We start from the raw sequence: 21,105 nt of genomic DNA, 5'->3' as shown, positions 1-21,105 counted from the left end.
AAATTGTAGAAAACATTGGCCACTGTCTTCTTAATTGGTGCAGGATGATGGGGCCGCAAAAATAAAGTGCATCCCAATTTTAGAATATTCAGCCTTCACATATGCAATCCACGGAAATAACAGCCCCCTATCTAGGAAAGATAGTCAGTTATAATGTTCCTTGTTGGAACGGCCTCAGGATTTCGCCAGTTAGAGAGCCACAGCAGAATTTACCATGCCCTAATCAGGTCAGCTATGTAAGGGAGCCCAGGTCCTTTGCGAAAAAAAAAAAAAATGCAAAGCCGAAATGGGAACAGATAGAAGCTTTCTACAAAATATGTTTTCTTCACTTTGGATTGCCGAGCAGTCATAGATCCCCCACACTTCGGTCCATACAAACCAATTGGAACTCACTGCAAAATATATATTTGAAGTGGGGGGTCAAAAGAGCCACCCCCTGCAGGTTGTGGGAGGCCACATAATGACCCATTAGCCATAGTAAAATTGGCAGAACGGTGTGTGAAGTTTGGAGACCAAGACAATAATACCTTAGTATGGAAAGTTATTAACACAGGTCATGGGATGAGTACCAATTAACATGTTTGAGAGGGGTCTGCGCTTAGGGCCACAAGACATAATGTGAGATTTAGAGAAGTTAGTTTGAAGATCTAGGGAGGCCATATAGTCAACAAAAGGATGCACTTACTGGTGCAGTGCCTTGGGGGTAGGTAGCATAAGAACTGCGTCATCCACATACAGGTGAGTGGGGAGCGGCTTGCCTTTGATAGTATGTACATCTCGAGTGACGTGCTAAAAAAAGGGTAAAGATCATTAATATGCAGAATAAATAGGAGAGGGGCCATCACACATCCTTGTCTTACCCTACGGTGAATACCTATGTCTCCAGACACTTCCCTCAGTGTACTAATGCACACCCCAGCCCTCATGTCCTTGTGTAAACAGGCCAGAAAGTGAACTAGCAGACCAACAGACTGTGAGCTATAAGCAGACACCACAATGTGTCCCAGATCACACAATCGAAAGCTGAAGATGAATCCATAAAAGCTAAGTAATGAGGGGATTGTTTAGCCAACATGTATGAGTTAAGGCACTGTTAAATCGTTCCTTACTTTATGCCTAAACCCATAGTGACATTGATGTTCCACTGACTCATCACGCACCCAATCCATAATCATGTTATAGATAACACTACCCGGTATTTTAACAGTAGTATCACTTTGTGAGATCGGTTGGTAGCACCCTGGTAGTGAACGATTCCCTTTTTTAAAGATGGGCACTATAATATATGTACATGAGCTAGGCAAGGAGGAATGGGCAAGGTTGTTAAAAATGTTCGTAAGAAATGGAGCCCAAAAGCTAACATTGCTTTTTAGCATGTCAAAAGGCACCCCTTTGGGCCCAGCGTCTTACCATCCATGCTTTGATTGATAGCATCCTCAACTTCCACTTGGGTTTTCTGAAAACGTGATACAGAGCAGGGATCAGCAACAAAGGAGTCAGAAGATAGTGGTGCTGCGTATATCATACCGAAAATGCTCCTCCCAGATATTACTGGCAATATGACACGAGATCGAACTAGCGGGGCTAACGTTATGCGTCAATTTGGATATGAGATGATTTGCTATTGCCCAGCTGTGATGCTGGAACTAACTTTCCGAGTGTGTTGCAACTTCCTCCTGCCACCATATTTTTTTTTTTTACAATGCTTAAGCAGGAGGGCCACTAGGGCCGTGTCCCTAGGTTTGGATGTCAGGGCTAGGCGTAGTTCCCTATTTGCTGCTGAACATTCAGAGTTAAACCATCTTGGAGTATCTGGTGTAGACCACATAGGCCTCAGAAGAGCCTTCCTGATCCCAAAGCAGGGAGCTGTGAAAGCCTCCGCCACCTGACAGCCATGGGCCTCCTCACTCAAACACAAATTCACCAACTCCAGATTCGCCCTGATTATTACATTAAAAAATTGCACAGAATCACAAAGTCTCTACACCAGCCTCAGGTTATCAGGAGCAGGTTGCAAGATACAGGCCCCTATGACCTGCCTAAACTTTCTCTTTAAGGTGATTAGAAGCATAATTTCAATAGGGTTATGGTCACGATAGTCAGCTGGAGCAACCATGCCATGTCAAAGTAAATCCTGTAGATTACGAGTTACAAAGACATCATCTATTATCAAGGAGCCCCTGTAAGTAGGCACCTCGCATCCAGGGAAAGACTCAAAATCCAACGCATTAACCAAATCGAGTGGTGCAAGGAATTAAATTAATTCATCGGTACGTGGATCAATAGGGGGGCAGGATACTAGAATTAGTCGGGAGCCGCATGTTAAAATCGCCGGCTAAGCAAAGGGGCATTGAATGCCCTGGTAATGCCAGGTTATCCGCTATTTTGGAGATAAATTGGAACAAAGGAGGAAATGTGGTATTGCGTGTTCTTCTAAAATTGTTGTGATAGAAATTCACTATGTGCAAGTTTAAAATGGTCTTGATAACTGATGTGAAAGTTACTATCTTTGGTCTCTATGGTTTTGACATGCCTCCCAATAGAAGTATGCATCTATATGGCTGCTGTTAGTTGCATGGTGTAATTCAGACAACCCACTCCCACAGGTTGCATCATGGTTGGTAATAGAGGTGTATAGTATGAGCAAATCGTTCGAAGAGATGCGTGGTCAATTGTGTGCTATCATTGAGTCATTCATCATTCTATAGGTCACTAAGTGCAGAGAACATATTAGTACAGAGAAAACTGTAGAGGATACTCAGGGTCTGGGTGTGAATACCGAAAGAGGGAGCTGGAGGCATGTAAAAATGCCCCAATGGCAGGTTAACGACTTTGGATTCAATGGGGCTATTATATTCCTTTATACTTAGTATGTTCGGTACACAAACAGATTTCCAGAAAATAATAACAATGCAGTCCCTTGTTGTGTTTTTCTATATATTGCCAAGCCATCCTACCCACCTAACCATAACGATCTCATTTGGACCTCCTGCCTTAAAATGTTTATGCTTATGCAGCCAGTGTGCAACCTTGTTCCGGATCTGGACCCATGACTCTTGCTGCTTGGATCTTAAAGGTAGTACCCGGGTCAGAATTAAAACAGATGGGCTGAATGGGGTGTGAAAGGGCCAGGATATCTGGTGAGGGATGACAGCCAAGATACTAGGACACCAAGTGGGCTGAGGGGTTGAGACAGTTGATGCCACAGTGAGGTAGGCTGGAGCAGGCTGAGCACTGTTAATGTTTCCTGTAACCACCCCCAGGCATATAGTTTGGGGAAGCTCCATGATTGTCCTTAGGTGTCGCTGAGTAGGTTATAGTTGCACCCTGCAAAACCATATTAGGAGGGTCATTCGAAGTTGGCTGGTAATATGCAGATGAGCTGCTTCCTTTATCCCACGCATGCAAAGTTGGTGTATGTTTGAGATAATCAACCAAAAGTCCCTCCAGCTGATTCAGTGTGACCACGCTGGTCTCGGGGACATCAGCATTAACCTTAACAATATTTCCAGGGTCTGGCAACTGGCCGTCTTCATCCTCTGACCCAGCCTCAATAACAAGGATTTTTATAAGGAGGAACCAATCATAGCGTGAGGCCGAATTTCATTTGTAATGATCCCAACAACCCTCTCAAGCATGCTGTCAATTGAAACATGTGGGCGTATGTCTGCCACTCCCCCGGCACCCCCAACAGCTTTCCGTTTTCCTGTAGCGCTGAGCAACAGAGGCTTCACCTTCTCAAAGAGAGTATTCCTCGTACCTCAACAGATCTGCTTTGTCCTTTAGAAACTAGGAACGAAGAGAGGGGGCCCAGCCCAGCCTTGTCCGGCCTCGGACAGGCACAGACAAGCCTGCCCTTGGCCAGGGCTTCACCTAGGCACGGCCCGCTGCGAGTGAAACAAGCACTATGAGCGTGGTGGCGAGGGAGAGTGCTGTGACCCCTCCTCATGCTGCACAAGATTCCTTGGACAGGTCGTCCCACTGGTCCACACACAGTCCTGGGCATCCTGCACTGCTGGAGTGAAGCAAGTGCTATGAGCGCAACGATGCAGGAGAGATCTGGCGGTTTCTCCTCCTGTTGCACAAGATTCCTGGGACAGGTATTCCCACTGGCCCACACACAGTCCTGGGTGTCCCACACCACAGGAGTGAAGCAAGCGCTATGAGCACAATGGCATGGGAGAGTGCTGGTGGCCCCTCCTCCTACTGCACGGCATTCCTGGGACAAGTAGTCCTGCTGGCCCACACTCTGTTCTGGGCATTCCATGCCACGGCAGTGAAGCAAGTGCTACAAACTCAGGGGTGCAGGAGAGTACCGGTAGTCCCTCCTCCTGCCGCATGAGATTCCAGGGACAGGTTGTCCCGCTGGCCCACACACAGTCCAGGGCATCCTGCGCCATGGGAGTGAAGCAAGCGCTATTAGCGCAGCTGCGCAGGAGAGTGCTGGTGGTCCTTCCTCCTGCCGCATGATATTACTGGGACAGGTAGTCCCGCTGCCCACACAGTCCAGGGTGTCACCCCAAGAATATGTCAAACTGAACCACAACCTCTATCATGACTTCATATACATGTATCCATCTACAAACTATTACCACTAACATGGTTGTTGGATAATGACTTATTGCACCCTGTATGCGAGAGGTCGCAATTGGACTTTAAATATGCAGTACATGGGAGGAAATGTTTATAGCAGACATCCAATTACCGATTGATTGTTAAAAATAAAAAGGTGTGTTAGAGGCCCTCTTGATGGTTAGCAGTATAGATTTACTGAAATGGTACTTCTTCCACAATTTGCTCATATTAAAATCAACAACATTTAAATCTATTGTTGTTTCGGAGAAGCCAGTTCATCATGCATTTTTTTCTACCATGGTTCTGCAGGGGACATGATTTGAATACCTTTCAGCTCCTTGCATCTTCATACTAAAGGTGTGTCTAGTAGGGGGTAAAGGCAGTTCACATAGTAAGAGGCACCTCACCAAGTGATCACTGACGTTACCACTACCAACTGAGCACAAGGTTGGCAGGCTGAATTGTACTATGGTGTTCTGGTGGCATTCTCTAGGCTTGTTTCTGCAAGCTCATGTGGATTGCAGGAACAAGCCTACAGTTAAAGGAGCATGCCAGTGATCTGCAGCGGACTGCATGTACCTTCAGAATTTGTTCCTCTCTTACACCCATTAAAGAATGGCCTCAATTATTTTTAAATGGCGCTAGATAAAATCCTTCAGTGAGCTAAAAAAACAAGTCAGAGGATTTCTAAATCGGGTTGGACAATCTCTTGGTTTCAGGCTGTTTTAAGAGACTGTCGTTTTAAGACACTAAGGCCCTCATTACGATTCCGGCGGGCGGCGGAGGCCGCCCGCCAGAATTCCGCCCTCCATAATACCGCTCCGCGGTCAGAAGACCGCGGAGGGTATTATGAGTTTTTCCCTGGGCTGGCGGGCGGTCTCCAAAAGACCGCCCGCCAGCCCAGGGAAAAACTCCCTTCCCACGAGGATGCCGGCTCGTAATCGAGCCGGCGGAGTGGGAAGGTGCGACGGGTGCTACTGCACCCGTCGCGTATTTCACTGTCTGCAAGGCAGACAGTGAAATACATTTTGGGGCCCTCTTACGGGGGCCCCTGCAGTGCCCATGCCGTTGGCATGGGCACTGCAGGGGCCCCCAGGGGCCCCGCGACTCCCCCTCCCGCCATCCGGTTCCCGGCGGGAGAACCGCCAGGAACTGGATGGCGGGAGGGGGAGTCGGAATCCCCAAGCCGGCGCAGCTTGCTGCGCCGGCTTGGAGGATTCCTTGGGGGCAGCGGGAAACCGGCGGGAGTCCGCCGGTTTCCCTTCTCTGACCGCGGCTAAACCGCCGCGGTCAGAATGCCCCGCGGGGCACCGCCGGCCTGTCGGCGGTGCTCCCGCGTGCCGCGGCCCTGGCGGTTACAAACCGCCAGGGTCGTAATGAGGGCCTAAAATTGGTATCAAATTAATATTTTTGTTGAAAATATAGTTTTTTTTCTTGAAACATTGATATAGGACACACTGGTGGAGCCACGTGGAACCCAATAATTTGATGGTGGGTGCCTCAGCTGCAAATTGTTTTCACTGGGCACTTCATCTATCCTTCCAAATGTGGACATCAGAAAGAGTCTGAACATGTGATTACATTTATTTTCTATCCCTTACCAAACAAAAATATGAGGGTTCCTAACACTTATGTTTTAGTAAGAAATCCTGATATAGCTACAATTGGCATTTCAAAGGAATTCCCTGATTAATATTATCAGGCTGTTGGTAGGAAAGGGAACAGTAAATGTAGGAAATCTGTATAACCGCTCTGGGTTTGAGACTTTTTTGTTTATAATGAACGCACCATCTCCACATCACAATATTTTGCACATTGTTCAATCTGTAGGTTCCTCAAACGTCACTGGTTGGAAACCATTAGGGCACTCAATTCAAAAAATTATATTGATCTGAATAATGTACATCAATATGTCTCAATAAATGCTAAATAAGACCTTTGTGAATCCTTGATGACTGAGACAAGATTCTGTTCACAAATTTAGGCATGCAAATTTGATGAATGTTTACATCCAATTAGAACATCTCTACCTAAGTCAGACATAAATTGACACAACACACAGTGCTTATGACCTCAGTGACCTTTGCAGGAGTTTTGTCGAGATTCGTCAAACTGGCGCAAGGTTATTACTAGTCAAATATCCAAGGAATCTCACTCTAGTCAGAGTATAAGAGAATCACCCCCAGGTAACCCCTGCTTACCCCATTGGTAGCTTTGCAGAGCAGTAGGCTTAACTTCAGAGTTCTAGGTGTAAAGTATTTGTACCAACACACACAGCGATGCTGTGCGTCGTTTCTCCATCTCCGTGCATCAATTCTTCAGTCGCGTTACAGGCGAGCATCGATTTTCAGGCGTGAAGCTGGCAGCGCGTCTTTTCTTCAGCCGCAGATCGGAGTTGCGTCGATCTTTTCCTGGCGTTCTGTGCGTGGATTTCTTCCTCTTAGGCTGCCAGCCTCTCCTTTCAGGGTCCCAGGAACTGGATGGGCACCACAGGGCAGAGTAGGAGTCTCTCCAGAGACTCCAGGTGCTGGCAGAGAGACGTCTTTGCTGTCCCTGAGACTTCAAACAACAATCAAGCCCTTAGAGTGTTCTTCTCAAGATGGAAAGCACACAAAGTCTAGTCTTTGCCCTCTTACTCTGGCAGAGGCAGCAACTGCAGGATAGCTCCACAAAGCACAGTCAAAGGCAGGGAAGCTCTTCTTCCTGAGCTCTTCAGCTCTTCTCCAGGCAGAGGTTCCTTTTGTTTCCAAAAGTGTTCTAAAGTCTGTGGTTTTGGGTGCCCTTCTTATACCTAATTTCTCCTTTGAAGTAGGCCTACTTCAAAGTAAAGTCTCTTTTGAATGTGAAATCCTGCCTTGCCCAGGCCAGGCCCCAGACACTCACCATGCGGTTGGAGACTGCATTGTGTGAGGACAGGCACAGCCCTTTCAGGTGTAAGTGACCACTCCTCGCCTCCCTCCTAGCACAGATGGCCCATCAGGAAATGCAGACTACACCCCAGCTCCCTTTGTTTCACTGTCTAGTGTGAGGTGCAACCAGCCCAACTGTCAAACTGACCCAGACAGGGAATCCACAAACAGGCAGAGTCACAGAAATGGTATAGGCAAGAAAATGCTCACTTTCTAAAAGTGGCATTTTCAAACACACAATCTCAAAACCAACTTTACTAAAAGATGTATTTTTAAATTGTGAGCTCAGAGACCCCAAACTCCACATGTCTATCCGCTCCCAAAGGAAATCTACACTTTAATCAGATTTAAAGGTAGCCCCCATGTTAACCTATGAGAGGGACAGGCCTTGCAACAGTGAAAAACGAATTTAGCAATATTTCACTGTCAGGACATATAACACACATTACTATATGTCCTACCTTAACCATACAACGCACCCTGCCCTTGGGGCTACCTAGGGCCTACCTCAGGGGTGTCTTACATATAAGAAAAGGGAAGATTTAGGCCTGGCAAGGGGGGGTACACTTGCCAAGTCAAATGTACAGTTTAAAACTGCACACACAGACACTGCAGTGTTAGGTCTGAGACATGATTACAGAGCTACTTATGTCGGTGGCACAACCAGTGCTGCAGGCCCAGTAGTAGCATTTGATTTACAGGCCCTGGCACCTCTAGTGCACTTTACTAGGTACTTACTAGTAAATCAAATATGCCAATCATGGCTAAACCAATTACATACAATTTACACAGAGAGCATATGCATTTTAGCACTGGTTAGGAGTGGTAAAGTGCTCAGAGTTCAAAAGCCAAGCAACAGGTCAGAAAAAATAGGAGACAGGAGGCAAAGAGATTGGGGATGACCCTGTATAAGCAAAAAAAGTCCAACAACCGCACTCCAGGAATCCAGTTTCATTGCCTTTATTGTTGAATGGCAACCACCAACACATTTGAGCTGATGGGAGTCTTGCTCACGGTCAGTGAGCCCTTTCACAGTTTCTACATATATACAGCCTATCCAGCCTGCCATTTAAAAGGCATTATGGATCTTGCAGTTTTGTAGTTGTAACAGTAATGAATACAACAAACAATACCATTACATGACGGTTTAGCCCATATATTCAGTTATATTCCATTTTGTAATACTCTTGGGTATTCCTAGAAGCATTGTTAACCATATAAGTCAAATCATTGTGAGTACCACCCCTGCGACATACCTATTTGGTCTGACTTGGCAGGAGCTTTAACAACTCCCACCCAGTCATAGCAAACATTTCACTTTCCGCAAGTGAGAGCACTCATGTGCAGAAAGCGGAGATTTCATCTGTTTGCCTGCACGCAAATATGCATGCCGGGAAACAGATGAAAACATTGCCCCCAGAAGCAGGGAGCTGCTGTTTCAAGCAGCTCCCTGCTTGTGGGAGTAATGCTGGCTGAAGCAGGATGCCAGGAGCTAGCTAGCACCGCAGGGGCCTTGAGGCTCCCCCACGACCTGTCACTCTCTCTCTAATGGGATGGAAGAGAGAGATTGTTATTGCAATAGTCACTCCATGCATTGACTTTAAAGCGTCAAACTAGCAAGATGTTTGGCACAAATGTTATACTTCCTTTTTAATGGACAGCAGGCAAGGGTCACTTCTGGCCTAATGATAAAGCTCTTGGACTATTAGTAGGCTGAAGATTCAGATCCTAGTGTCTCATGACCGTGTCTGTTTATTTTTTAGTGTTTTGATTCCTAATGATGGAGCACTGAAGTGTTTTTCCCCCTCAAAATCTGTGGATTGAATGTCCTAGCTACGTCTGGACACTGTACAGTAAGGAGTCACCTCTGGTCTAGTGGTTAAGGTCTCAGGCAGGCACACTGAAGTTTAAGGGTTCTAGTCTAGGTGAGTCTATGGTCATTTCCTCCTTTAGTTTCTTTTCACCTATAAATACTTAAGTTACATACTGAAAGGTGGTCCCACTCTTTTTAATTGACAAAAACATTTTTCTTTTCAACTAGTTTGGAAATACTTCTTTCTAACTATATCATTCACCAAAGCCTAAAGAAAACTCTATCTCTCGGACTCTTTTTCTCTCGATTTCTCTGAGAAATCTTTCTCTAAATTGCTCTCTCTCCCTCAATCTCTCTCTCTCCCTCTCTCAGGGTTGGGTGGTTATAGGGGGTTGGCCAAAGGCTGTTCGGAGCGGTGGTTGGAGTAATGTATAGTAAGGCCCTAAGGTAACTATAATTTGCACCCTTAACATGCGCCCTTGCCATGCACTGCTAATTACCCCACAAATTACGACACTCATGATAGCTTTGATAACATCACGGATGTTATCAATGTAATATTTGCAGTAAAATTATTGATGAAAAAACTGTGCATGGTGGGGACGTGAGTTATAGTTATACTAGGGCGCCAGTTACAGTTACTTGAGGTAACTCTAACTATAACAGGTGAAGTTCTATGGTTTTGTACGTGTAAAATGTGAGCCTAACTATAACATCTCTGTAACCCTTGTTTTTTTAAGTGAATATAAACGGCTGATTGCAGAGGCCCCCTAACTTTTTGCCCCCATTTTTCAATTTTTGCTGGTGTTTTCCTGACTCTGATGGTGCCCTGGGTACTGCCAACCAGTCAGAGGGCCTGTGCTCTGTGTAAAATGAGTATGCAAATTAGGCTAATTATAATTGGCTATGTCAACCTACCTATAAGTCCCTAGTATATAGTAGGGCATGTAGGTTTAGGGACCCCAGCATAGATCGTGTACCCATAGGTGCACTGCTGAGGTGCCCAGGGTCATTTTAAAGGCAGGCCTGCCTTGCTGGCTGCTTTTAAATTAAATGTAAATGCAAATTCGACTTTGGAATGAAAAGTACTTCCAAAGTCTCAAACTATCTTATTGTTACATATAGGTCACCCCTAAGGTGTGCCTATGTGCCCTTAGGGTTGGGTGCCATGTAACTATAAGGAGGGACCTTATAAAAATAGTTTTATAAGCCCTGGTGAGGAAAAACAGCCAAATTCATTTTTCCCTCACTGTAGTAACTGACCTCCATAGGCTAAAATGGGAGACTTTATTTTAATTAACAATGTCCCCTTAAGTGTCAGATACCCACATTTGGTATCAAATTATTTTTTATAATAAATCCCACAACTTACAATTGTTGTATTTAATATACCTAGTTCAGGTAAAGAGTTTTAAACTCTACCTAAGAAGTTGCCAACTTTAGCTCTGCAGTGCCCTTCTCTGATTGTTCCAGTCTCTAACAGACTGGCCAGGCTGCCTTGATGAGGTGTGAAGTGGCCTGGGCTGAACACAAAGGATGTACCTTGGGAAGGAGAACTACCTCAGCAGATGGGGAAGCAGGAAGGGGGTAAGGCTGACAAACTGGTCTTCAAAGGCAGGGGAGGACATTTGGAGCAACCCAGCACCTCCCTCACATCTTGCAACCCCAGACAATTAGGTGCTCTCTTGATTAGATTAGGAAAGGGCAGGAGAGGGGTGTGTTTAGGATTTTTAGCCACACCAGTGGGTGGGCTCAGCCAGATGTAACCTACAAAAATCAGTTTCAGCCATGATGATTTTGAAGAATGTTGCTCCCTGGGATTGATTTTTGCCACACTTCCCAGGAAGTGGTCATCACAGGGAGAAGGACCCTGCATCTGATTGGAGAACCAGGACCCTCCTGTTTTATATCCAGGAGCAAGGATAAATATGTCAGAGCTGCACCTACACCTCAAATCCCTACCAGATCCCTACAAGGAACAAGACAAAGAAGAAGAAGGACTGCCCTGCTGGACCCCTGACCTGCACCTGGACCCTGCACTCTGAAGGACTGCACCAGCTGTACACTTGGGCTTCACCACTAAAAGATTTTGCCTGTCTTCTACTGCTTCAAAAAGGGACTCCATGTTTGCTGCCGGTACAAAGGAGAAGCCTAGAGTCCCCTGCATCAAGTTATGCAAGCAGAGCCTAGCTGACCAGCTTCCAGTGGTCATTTTAGGATTCTGATCATGTGCATTCTGGAATTGTAGTCCCAACACCCAAGGAGCAATTCAGACTTTCTGGAACCTTGGATCAAGTTGTGGAAACTTCAAGGACTCAGAAGTTTGGAGATGTTTTGAGCAACTCCATTAGTTGAAGAGGTACGTTGTGGGAGTTGTAGTCCCAGACCCCAAGAGGTAAACCAGAGCCTCTGAACCCTTGGTTGGTGCTGTGGACCACTTTCCTGAATCAAGAAACATTTCTGAAAGCAAATGTGACAGTGTTATCTCGTGGGTGGGCTGAACTCTGGCCTTTGTCACTTTCCAGTGTGACCTTTTTTAACACTTTAACCGCTAGCTGCTTCTGTGCACTAGAAAACATTAATTTTTTGAAAATTCATATTTCTGGTTCCCCGTATCTTATTGTAATCTCTTTGGTGTCATTTTAAAGATACAAATATACTATATTTTTATAAATCGGTGTTGGCTTTTTATTGTGTTTTGTGTTTTACTTATTTACTGTTTTGTGATTTTTAAAAGCTTTACACACTTGTCCCCTAAGTTAATCCTTGTCGATTGTTGCCATTTATTGAGACCTAATTGGACTTAAGTGGAGGTTAGTGGCCTATTGCTAAGTGTAAGTACTTACCTGCCCTTACCAATAATCCACTTTCCAACATATATATATATATCCAATGACCACACCATTTCAGATTCAAGAATCCAGGTTTGGTTTAAAAAGAACGGGCAGCACAACCATACTATGTATATATGTATGTATATATATATATGTGTATATATATATATATGTGTGTATATATATATACATATATATATATAATTAACCGATAGTAATGAAGGGGCCTTCTTGCAAAACTGAATATGCTGTGTATGTTCTACAGTGCAAACATGATCTGTGTTATGTAGGCAGCACCAAATTACAAATTCACAAGAGAATAGTCCAACATCGTAGAGCGGTGAATAACAAAGATCGGTCCTACCCTGTATCAAGACGTATAAGATACCCATAGCAATCACACAGTTAGTTGGAGATATTATGTCATTGATGCCATACCAAGAGAGATCAGGGATAGAGACCTAGACAAGAAACTGAGATGATTGGAGAGCAGATTTATAAAGCAACTGGATAGTAGGACACCAAAGGGACTTATTATACAAGAGGAGTTATGTACATGTTTATGATATATGCCAATGAGTACATAGCCAAGCATGATACCCTGAGAAGTATAATAATTAATGTAAGTTTGTACTGCCATAAAGAAAAGGAAGTCAGAATCAGGAGGGATCTTGCAGTGCATCCCCACTGGGGCAAGACGAGTAAACAAGTAGCACAAAAGTTGAATGTGAGATTATACCCATTAGAGAGTAATGAAAGAAATGGTTACCCGTTTGATTGTATTAATGCATTGCTGAAATGAAAAGAAAGTAGAATCAGGAGGGATCTTGATATGTATTACCCACTGGGGTGAGAATTGGGGGAATACATACGGAGCATAAATGCCACATGTGAGATGATACCCACTTGGGAGTAATGACACTACTTATAATCTAAAATGACAAACCTAAATAATGATGTATGAGTAAATTGTATATGGTAAATAATGGAGCTGTATATCTGTGACACACTGTGTAACATCAAGGTTTGCATTGAGGGATTCTATCCCTGTAATAAGTGGCATTTAAGGTGATTCACCATTTGAAGGCGCAACCAGTGGCAGATTGAATGAGGAATGTACTGCTCAAACTACCAGGATTTATGTAATGAATTTGTTCACATTGACTCACTGGTCACTAATAACATGATTTTAAATACATAACATAATTGTTTTATCAAATGCTGTTACTTGTGAAAGAATATAAGAAAACAAAACAAGGTTTATTAATGGGAATCGGTTTAGGACGAAGTCTGTCTTTTATGATGATAATCATGTGGTGTATTAAGGGATGGTGAATGGCTCTGCGCGTCATGTGATCAAGGCCAAACTCTGGCCGAAGCGCGTCATGGCGGAGAAGTACTGAATAATGAATCCATTAATTTGATGTGATAAAGCAATCCGCACCCATGTTTTTCCAAATTCTGACAGGAGACGGCTTGGATATATATATATATATATTCACTGTCACTACAGAAACAGTTAAAACATACTATTTATAATTTTATAATGACCAAAACAACCCACTCTATATCTTCTCTTTACCCTTTGTTTTTCTTCTTGGAATTTCTAAAGTTTTTTCAGTGTTAAGTAACATAATATTACAATTCCTAACTATGTCACTTCAAACTTTGCCTTTTATCAGTGAATTTCTATATTTTCTATGGGTTTTTTAACGTAACGTAAGATGTCAGTTGCTGTGTGCGATTGTATCCAACACCCTGTGGGTGCCCAACCCCCAGCCACCCAGGTACGCCCAGATGTGGGCCCCGTGCACACTGGGTTTTAGGAATCAATCTATACCCGGCCGATAAGCCATACCTAGGGCAAAACTGGTTCCGGGTTTCCTGTATTCTGATTCAGGGAGGACGGCTTACAGTTCTCCTTGGTGCAGGGTCAGACTGATTTGCATATGGTTGGATCTAAACTGAAGTGACATGGAGTGGGAAATAACGATGGACTGGAATGGAGCCCATGTAATTAGTAGTGGCTGAGACTAAATCAAACATTCCATCCATCCCATTTTTGTATACCTTGCTTAATCTTCACAGCTCTGCAACTTCCACAGTTATTTCACCCTCAAGGTCTACATGGCATCAGAGGCCTCAGAAACATAAAAAATAAATTTCTAAACAAAGGAATTAAAATCTCACGTTGGCCTGCCTCTTTCCTTTTCAAGAGTTTCTCCTTCCCCGAGGTATCTCCCAGAAAGCATAAGGTGACAAGGGCTCCAGTCTCTCCCTCCAGTGCCAGCTATTCGTTATTTATAGGACCCTGTCACCACCTGTTCTTTCGACATGCTTGTGTGTGTTTAATTGCCCTATCTCCTATCCCCGTCTGTCTTTCTCCTTCTGTTATAATTCTGTTGCAATTAAAACTCAGGTCACTACTGCTATATTTAAATCACACTAATGCCTCAAAAGGTAAAAATTGCACAATGGAAAAATCACTCGTAAACAGGTATATGAGAGAGTGGCCTTAAAAACGACACCAGTATAAAAGTAAATGATACAAGTGACTGTGTTAATGTGAATGTAAATAAAAATCACAATCAGAAAAATTCTGAAAATACGGAAGGTGGGGTATGCATGAGGTCATGTAAAGAAATCATAAATCAAAGGCACAATGCTAGGGTTGAAGGAAAATTAGGTACATGTAACTGAGCTATTTGAGACCATTCCAATTAATTGGCAAATCGAAAAGCTTTTGCAAGTACCAGCATGGTTTTCAATATTGGAATAGATTACCTTCCATTGATTAAGTTAAAAGAAACGAACGTATTTTTTGGCCTGCAGCTCTGTCTCTTAGATTGAATGTTAGGTTTTGAAACCAACTCCATGGTGCCTTCATTTGTTCTGATTAGTGGTAATAAAATATTAGCAAACATGGTTTAAGGGGTAGGTAGATTTGTGGCTACTGATCATAGAGGTTTATATAATGCAATTTAATGAATTATCTTGAAAGCGTTTTAAACAGATCGTATTTGTTTTACTTTGATTGCATTTCACTACACTAAGCAAAATTATACTTTTGTCTATTCAGGACTGTGGATCTTGTACCAGTAGACCAGTTCAGAAGTGTTCACACTGTGAATTTGGAGCACAATAATCTCACTTCTTTCAGTGGCTTAATTTACCTGCCTAATATCAAGGTGAGTTCAGGGTCATTCCTTTTTAGGTCTGGACAGCTTAGTTGTCGAAGACCTATGGTGTACCATACTAGTAGAGTGGGACATTCCTTTTCATTGGTTGGCTGTCTTATCAATCTCATTTACTTGCTTTCTAGTCTGACTTTCTTTCATCTTCTTTCATTTGTCCCTTCCATCAAGTATAGCTTTTTTATGTTCCATTTCATTGGATTACGTGTATCCTTCTGCAGGAAGTACTGTTTACTTTTCTTTCAGCACAACATGGGAGGGTATGTGTTTTCTTGCTCTCTCTCTCCCACTCAGTGCCTTTTCCCTCCCTTTATTGCCCACTCCCCCGTGTCCTTAATGCTGCTCTTTAATAAACATGTCTATTGTATCCTCCACCCCTTCCTGTACTACTCTTTTGTTTACTATATTTAAAAGCTCCTCTGTTGTTTCTGCACCCCGCCCTGTTCCTGGTATTCCCCCCACTCGATGGCATTTGCTTGCTGTCCCTCACTCAGACCACATGCTCCACTGTTGCTCTTCCAGACTTCTTCATTTTGGCCTTTCGTTAAAAAAATAAAATAAACATAAAAATAACACTCATTTTTTGGAGGCCTTGAAGCTACAATTTGCTGGCAGGCAATTCCTTCCTAAATAATGTGCTTTGGGGAATTTTAATATTTGTTAACTGCTCTCTAATGTCAACCACAGCGCCATTAGGCATAGGTGTGCACGCATGACAATCTATTTTTCTTTTTGAAGTAAAATGTCCAGTTTACAAACCCAAATTGTGAATGGAAAAAGAATATCTGAAATACTTTTTTTTTTACCCTTTGACTATTTTTAAGTCGCAATTGAGCAGGGCCTGCTTGCAAACGTCACTAAACAATTATGCAGATTTTACTCCACCCTGCTAAGGCATTGGAAGCATTGGAAGAAATATTTTCAACAATACCCTTTGAAACAGCTTTGTGGTGTATAAAAAAAAAAAAAAAGAAATGAAAAATACACATTTAAGGGGTCATATGTGTAATTGTGTAAGGATAAGTAATTGTACAGATTCAATCACTCACTGTTACCCTGTTTGAGAATCCTGCTTCGCCTCAGCCCACCATAAAATGGCCACCTGAAAAAGGCCTGCCTTATAATTTGTTTGCACAGGACCAGAAGAGAGGAGGGATTATTAATTAACTTCCTAAGGACAGGGGAGCACAGCCTCTGTGGCGGAGTACCGCTCGCCAGCTTTCAGCCTTGGCCTAGGGACAGATAGCAATGAAGGGACAGATAGCAATGTATGTATGCACCTTCCCCCTGCACTCCCACTGGGACACAGAGAAGTTGCGTTAAAACAAAAAGCTCTACAGGGGTCTGCTGTCTTATTCATAGAAGACTTAAAACACACACCATGTAGTGATCGCAAACAATTGCTTTTTTCGAGATCTGTTTGCTAACAGTGCAAATATAACCTTTTCTGGTGATATCCCAGTAAGCCACGAAGGACGCCAGAGTAGTGTAGAAGGATAAGTTTATTTCTCTACACAGACTCTATCAACAATAACACTTCTTTCCCCTGCTACTCCTTAAATCCAACTGTTACACCAACATTACATATTCATACACAAACACCACTAGAATCCTCCTAACATCACATTTTACATTCCATCAAGAAACCTAGAATACCACACATCTCCCTCCTTACACAAGCGAACAACGACTTAAGAACATAGAGGAACTTTCACTAAAAAAAAAAAGTAAAACACAAGCATTTGGTCTAGTTACATTATGTAATCATCAAATTTCTTAGGGGAGTTGCAAATTCTCTTAGTAATACCCAGATTAGTTTGTTCCTTTATCACCCCACTCTCTACATCAGCACATCACTGAATGCCATCTTATTTACTTTTTTTTTTGTTACTCTTGCATCTGGCAATGAACTTTTTCCCTTCCATTGCCTTCTCAAGCTCTCTTCTCATCAATGTTATGACTACTCTATTAAGATTCCAGATGCATCCATCATCCGTCTTGACAGAATTAGTGAACACCTTCGCTATTCTCATAGGTTTATTAATTTCGAATTTACACTGTGTGTGGCAGGAGCTTGGACCTTCACAATGTCAAACACCTTCATCTTCATCAGTTTTGCTGCTTTTCTCTCGTCCGCATATCTTTTCCTTTCTATAAACTTGCAGTTTACTCTGCCTTTCCAGTTCTGCTCAACTACCTTGGCATTATGATTATCACATCGCTTAATCCATGCAGGTGACAAAATAGAGTGGACACTTCTCCCTCTGAACAATTCAAAAGGAGTTTCACTAGTGGTAGCATGTGGAGTAACTCTATACCCCTCCACCCATTTATGTAGCTCCTTCAGCCAATCTTCACCAGAATTTTTCACGAATGGTATTGCTTCCTCTATTGTTCGTGCCATTCTTTCCACAGTTCCATTAGTCTCAGGGTGATATAGAGCTGATTTCTAATGAACAATGCCCCTATTTTTTCAAAACTGTTCCATCTCTCTGGAGACAAATTGTACCCTATTATCAGTTACAATTGACTCAGGTAACCCCTCTCTGGCAAATAATTGTGTTAAAAATTCAGTTATTTTTTTACTCCTCGCCTCATTACCACTTTTACTTCAGGCCACCTGGAGTATAAGTCTATCAGTGCAATAATATTTTTTTTAATACCATTTCCTTTTAGTGGTCCCAAAATGTTTATCAACACTTCGCACCAAACATCCTTGGGTAACCCTCTCACCACCATGGGCTGTTCTCTTGACCTGCCTTATCACATGATTTTACATTCAATACATTCTCTCACAAATTTTTCTGCTTCTTTCTCTATGGCTGCCTACCAGTAGTGGGCTTGCAGAGGTTCTTTGGATCTCTAAATCCCTTGATGTCACTAATGTGCTACGCACAGCAACTGTTTCCTAACATTATCAGAGGGAATCATTCTTGTACCCTTGTACACAATCTCATCACTACATGTCAACTCCTCTTTAGCATTCCAATATTGTTTGATTTCTGTATCTAAAAGATTCCTCCCCCAACCTTTCTCCAATATACACAACAATGCTTGCAACACTCTGTCCTGCTCCATTTCTTTATTCCATTCCTCCTTACTCATTATACCTTCATATACGGTACAAACCATTTCCTCTTCTAAAAAAACTCTCTTCATTCTCTCCCTCCTTTACATCCACTATCCTAGACAATCAGAGACAACATTACCTTTTCCAGGAATATACTCTATTGTGAACTCATATTCCTCTTATGCCATTCTTCCTGATACATTGTCAATGGATTTTTTGATAAAAACTTCCCTCAGTGGTTTATTGTCTGTCCTTATCGTGATTTTTTTTCCATAAAAACACTCCAGCTTCCTCACAGCCCAGTATATAGCAAGAGCTTCACACTCTATCACTGAATATCGACTTTCTGCTAATCTCAATGATCGGGACACAAAAGCAACTGTTCTTTCAATATTCTTATTTCTCTGAATGAATGTTGACCCCAATTTTTTGACACTAGCATCAGTACAGTGACAGTAACTTTGCAAATTCTGTACATTCTCCAGCTCCTTCTTTAAACAAGAAAATTTCTCTTCACAATCTTTGCTCCACAAAAACACCACATTTTTTGTAGCAACCTACGCAGCTTGTATGTTTTTTTAGCACAATTCTCAACAAATTTACTATAGAACTCCACCAAGCCCAAAATATATGCTAATCCCTCCTTATTGTGTGGTGCCGGCATCTTCATTATAGTTTGCACCAATTCTTTCTTAGGTTTCAAACTACTTGCAGGCAACCTATGACCAAGAAACTCTAACTGATTCTTGTGAAATTTACATTTTTCTACTTTCAGCCTCAAACCCATTTCACCCAATTTTCTTAACATGGCACGTACTCTAACATCATGTTCTTCATGGTTATCTCCAAAAATCAATATGTCATCTGATACACCTTGACTCTAGTGAGTCCTGCCAGTAAACTTTCCATGGCCCTTTGAAAAACGGACGCCGCTGATACAAGGCCAAAGGGCATTCTCCAAAAACGATAAGTACCATTAAATGTCACAAATCCAGTGAGGTCCATGGATACTTTATGCAATTGTTTCTGATACGCTGAAACAAGATCTAAAGTGGAAACTTGGCGTTCCCTAACATGCTCACCAAATCATGTACACTTGGAATCGGAAACCTGTCTACTACCACTGCCTTATTCAACATTCTTAGATCCACACATAAACAAATATCACCATTTTGTTTTCTCACTATCACCACTGGAGATAACCACTCTGTCCCTATCCATTCGCTTCTAATTTCCCTAACTCTTTCACTACTGCATCTCTAACCTCATAAGGAACCATCCTTATCTTACATACCACTGGCCTTGAACCTTCGTTCAGTATAATCTTGTGCACATATTCCTTCAGACATGCTAAATATCTTTCTAACACTTCTGTAAACCCTTTACAGAATTTATTCAGTTCTATACTTTCTCCTTCCTTCAATTCCTTCTCCCTCCTTCACAGTCACTCCACTACTTTCATTTTTCCCATCTTTGCAATCTTTACATCCAGATCTTCTAACCGAATGGGTGGATCAGCATTGGGATTCAATATCACTCCTAAATTCTGTTGATTAAATCAACCTATCACTATATCTCCTTTCGCTGCCACATATATCTTGCCCACTGCTATTCTCCCTGAATACTCTAACATGGCTTAAAAATACCCCACCAATTTTTTAGGATCACCACCATACCCTGTAGGCCTTATGTCAGGTTTAAACATTCACACCTTGTGACTTTTTCCATTCAGAAATACATCTTTCGAAACTTTTGTAAGCTTTGCTCCAAAATCAAAAAACATTCTGGAGCATACAACAATCGGACCTTCTGTCCTTCGACATTCACAACATCAAGGGGTCCTTCTCTACCATGATTGCTAATCTGCAAAATGACTTCTTCACTTTCCTTGCACTCTTCACTCTGTCCGCACTCTCCTAATATTTCATTTACTTTCCCTTGACCACTCTTACTTCTACCGCACTTGTTCATGTGCCCCTTTTTTAAACAAAACTTTACATGTCACTTTCCATGCCGGATATCTTTTATTATTTGCCATGTGTCCTACAGCACCACGTCTTTTCTTTGAATTGTTTGCTTTTGTATTGATCTAATATCCTCATCCTTCTTTCAATCTTCTTCTTCTTTTTATTAATGACTGAAACTGTTTCAGTTCTGCGAAACACATTTTTTATCTCTTCTTCACACACCAACCTATGTTCCAATTTCTTGGGTAAATTAATACTTTCACTGAGGGAAGGATCATCCCGCGTCTACAACTCCTCCCTGACTTTGTCATTATTGCAGCCTAACATAAATTTATCTCACAAGCGTTCATCTACGGTAAGTCCAAATTTGCAAGTGGACGCAAATTTTCTTAACACAGTTATATATTCTTCTACTGTTTCTCTTTTTTCTTGCATGCGTTTACCATAATGAAAATGTTTAAGAATGTAGGTCACTTTGGGTAAGTAATGGGGATCCATTTTTTTATACAACTCTCAAGCTCATTCAAACCTTCACACTCCCCAACAGGTAAATCTGTCAAATGATCATAAACGTCCTGACCTTCTGTAGTACCAGTGACGCTTTTCTTTCAGCATTATCACAAATACCACAAGCCCTTACATACCTCAAAAATACACTTTTCCCATTTTATCAAAGGCTCTCATGGAGATGACAAAAAATAAGGAGGCAGTGATAAGTTTAGCATTTTTCCTTAATACCAATG

At 42.4% G+C, this 21,105-nt stretch overlaps 1 protein-coding gene across 1 annotated transcript in view; it reads left to right on the top strand.

The window, feature by feature from the left end:
• The window catches only part of LRRC9 (leucine rich repeat containing 9), a 640,455-nt gene that overhangs the window by 455,043 nt on the left and 164,307 nt on the right, over window positions 1–21,105 (top strand). The window contains exon 25 of the mRNA XM_069207426.1: window positions 15,211–15,319. Coding sequence (XP_069063527.1) covers window positions 15,211–15,319 — 109 coding nt within the window. The remainder of the gene's footprint in view (window positions 1–15,210; window positions 15,320–21,105) is intronic.

This window comes from Pleurodeles waltl, chromosome 9, assembly GCF_031143425.1.
Source record: "Pleurodeles waltl isolate 20211129_DDA chromosome 9, aPleWal1.hap1.20221129, whole genome shotgun sequence".
NCBI lineage: Eukaryota > Metazoa > Chordata > Amphibia > Caudata > Salamandridae > Pleurodeles > Pleurodeles waltl.
This window is presented reverse-complemented; position numbering and strand designations above follow the sequence as displayed.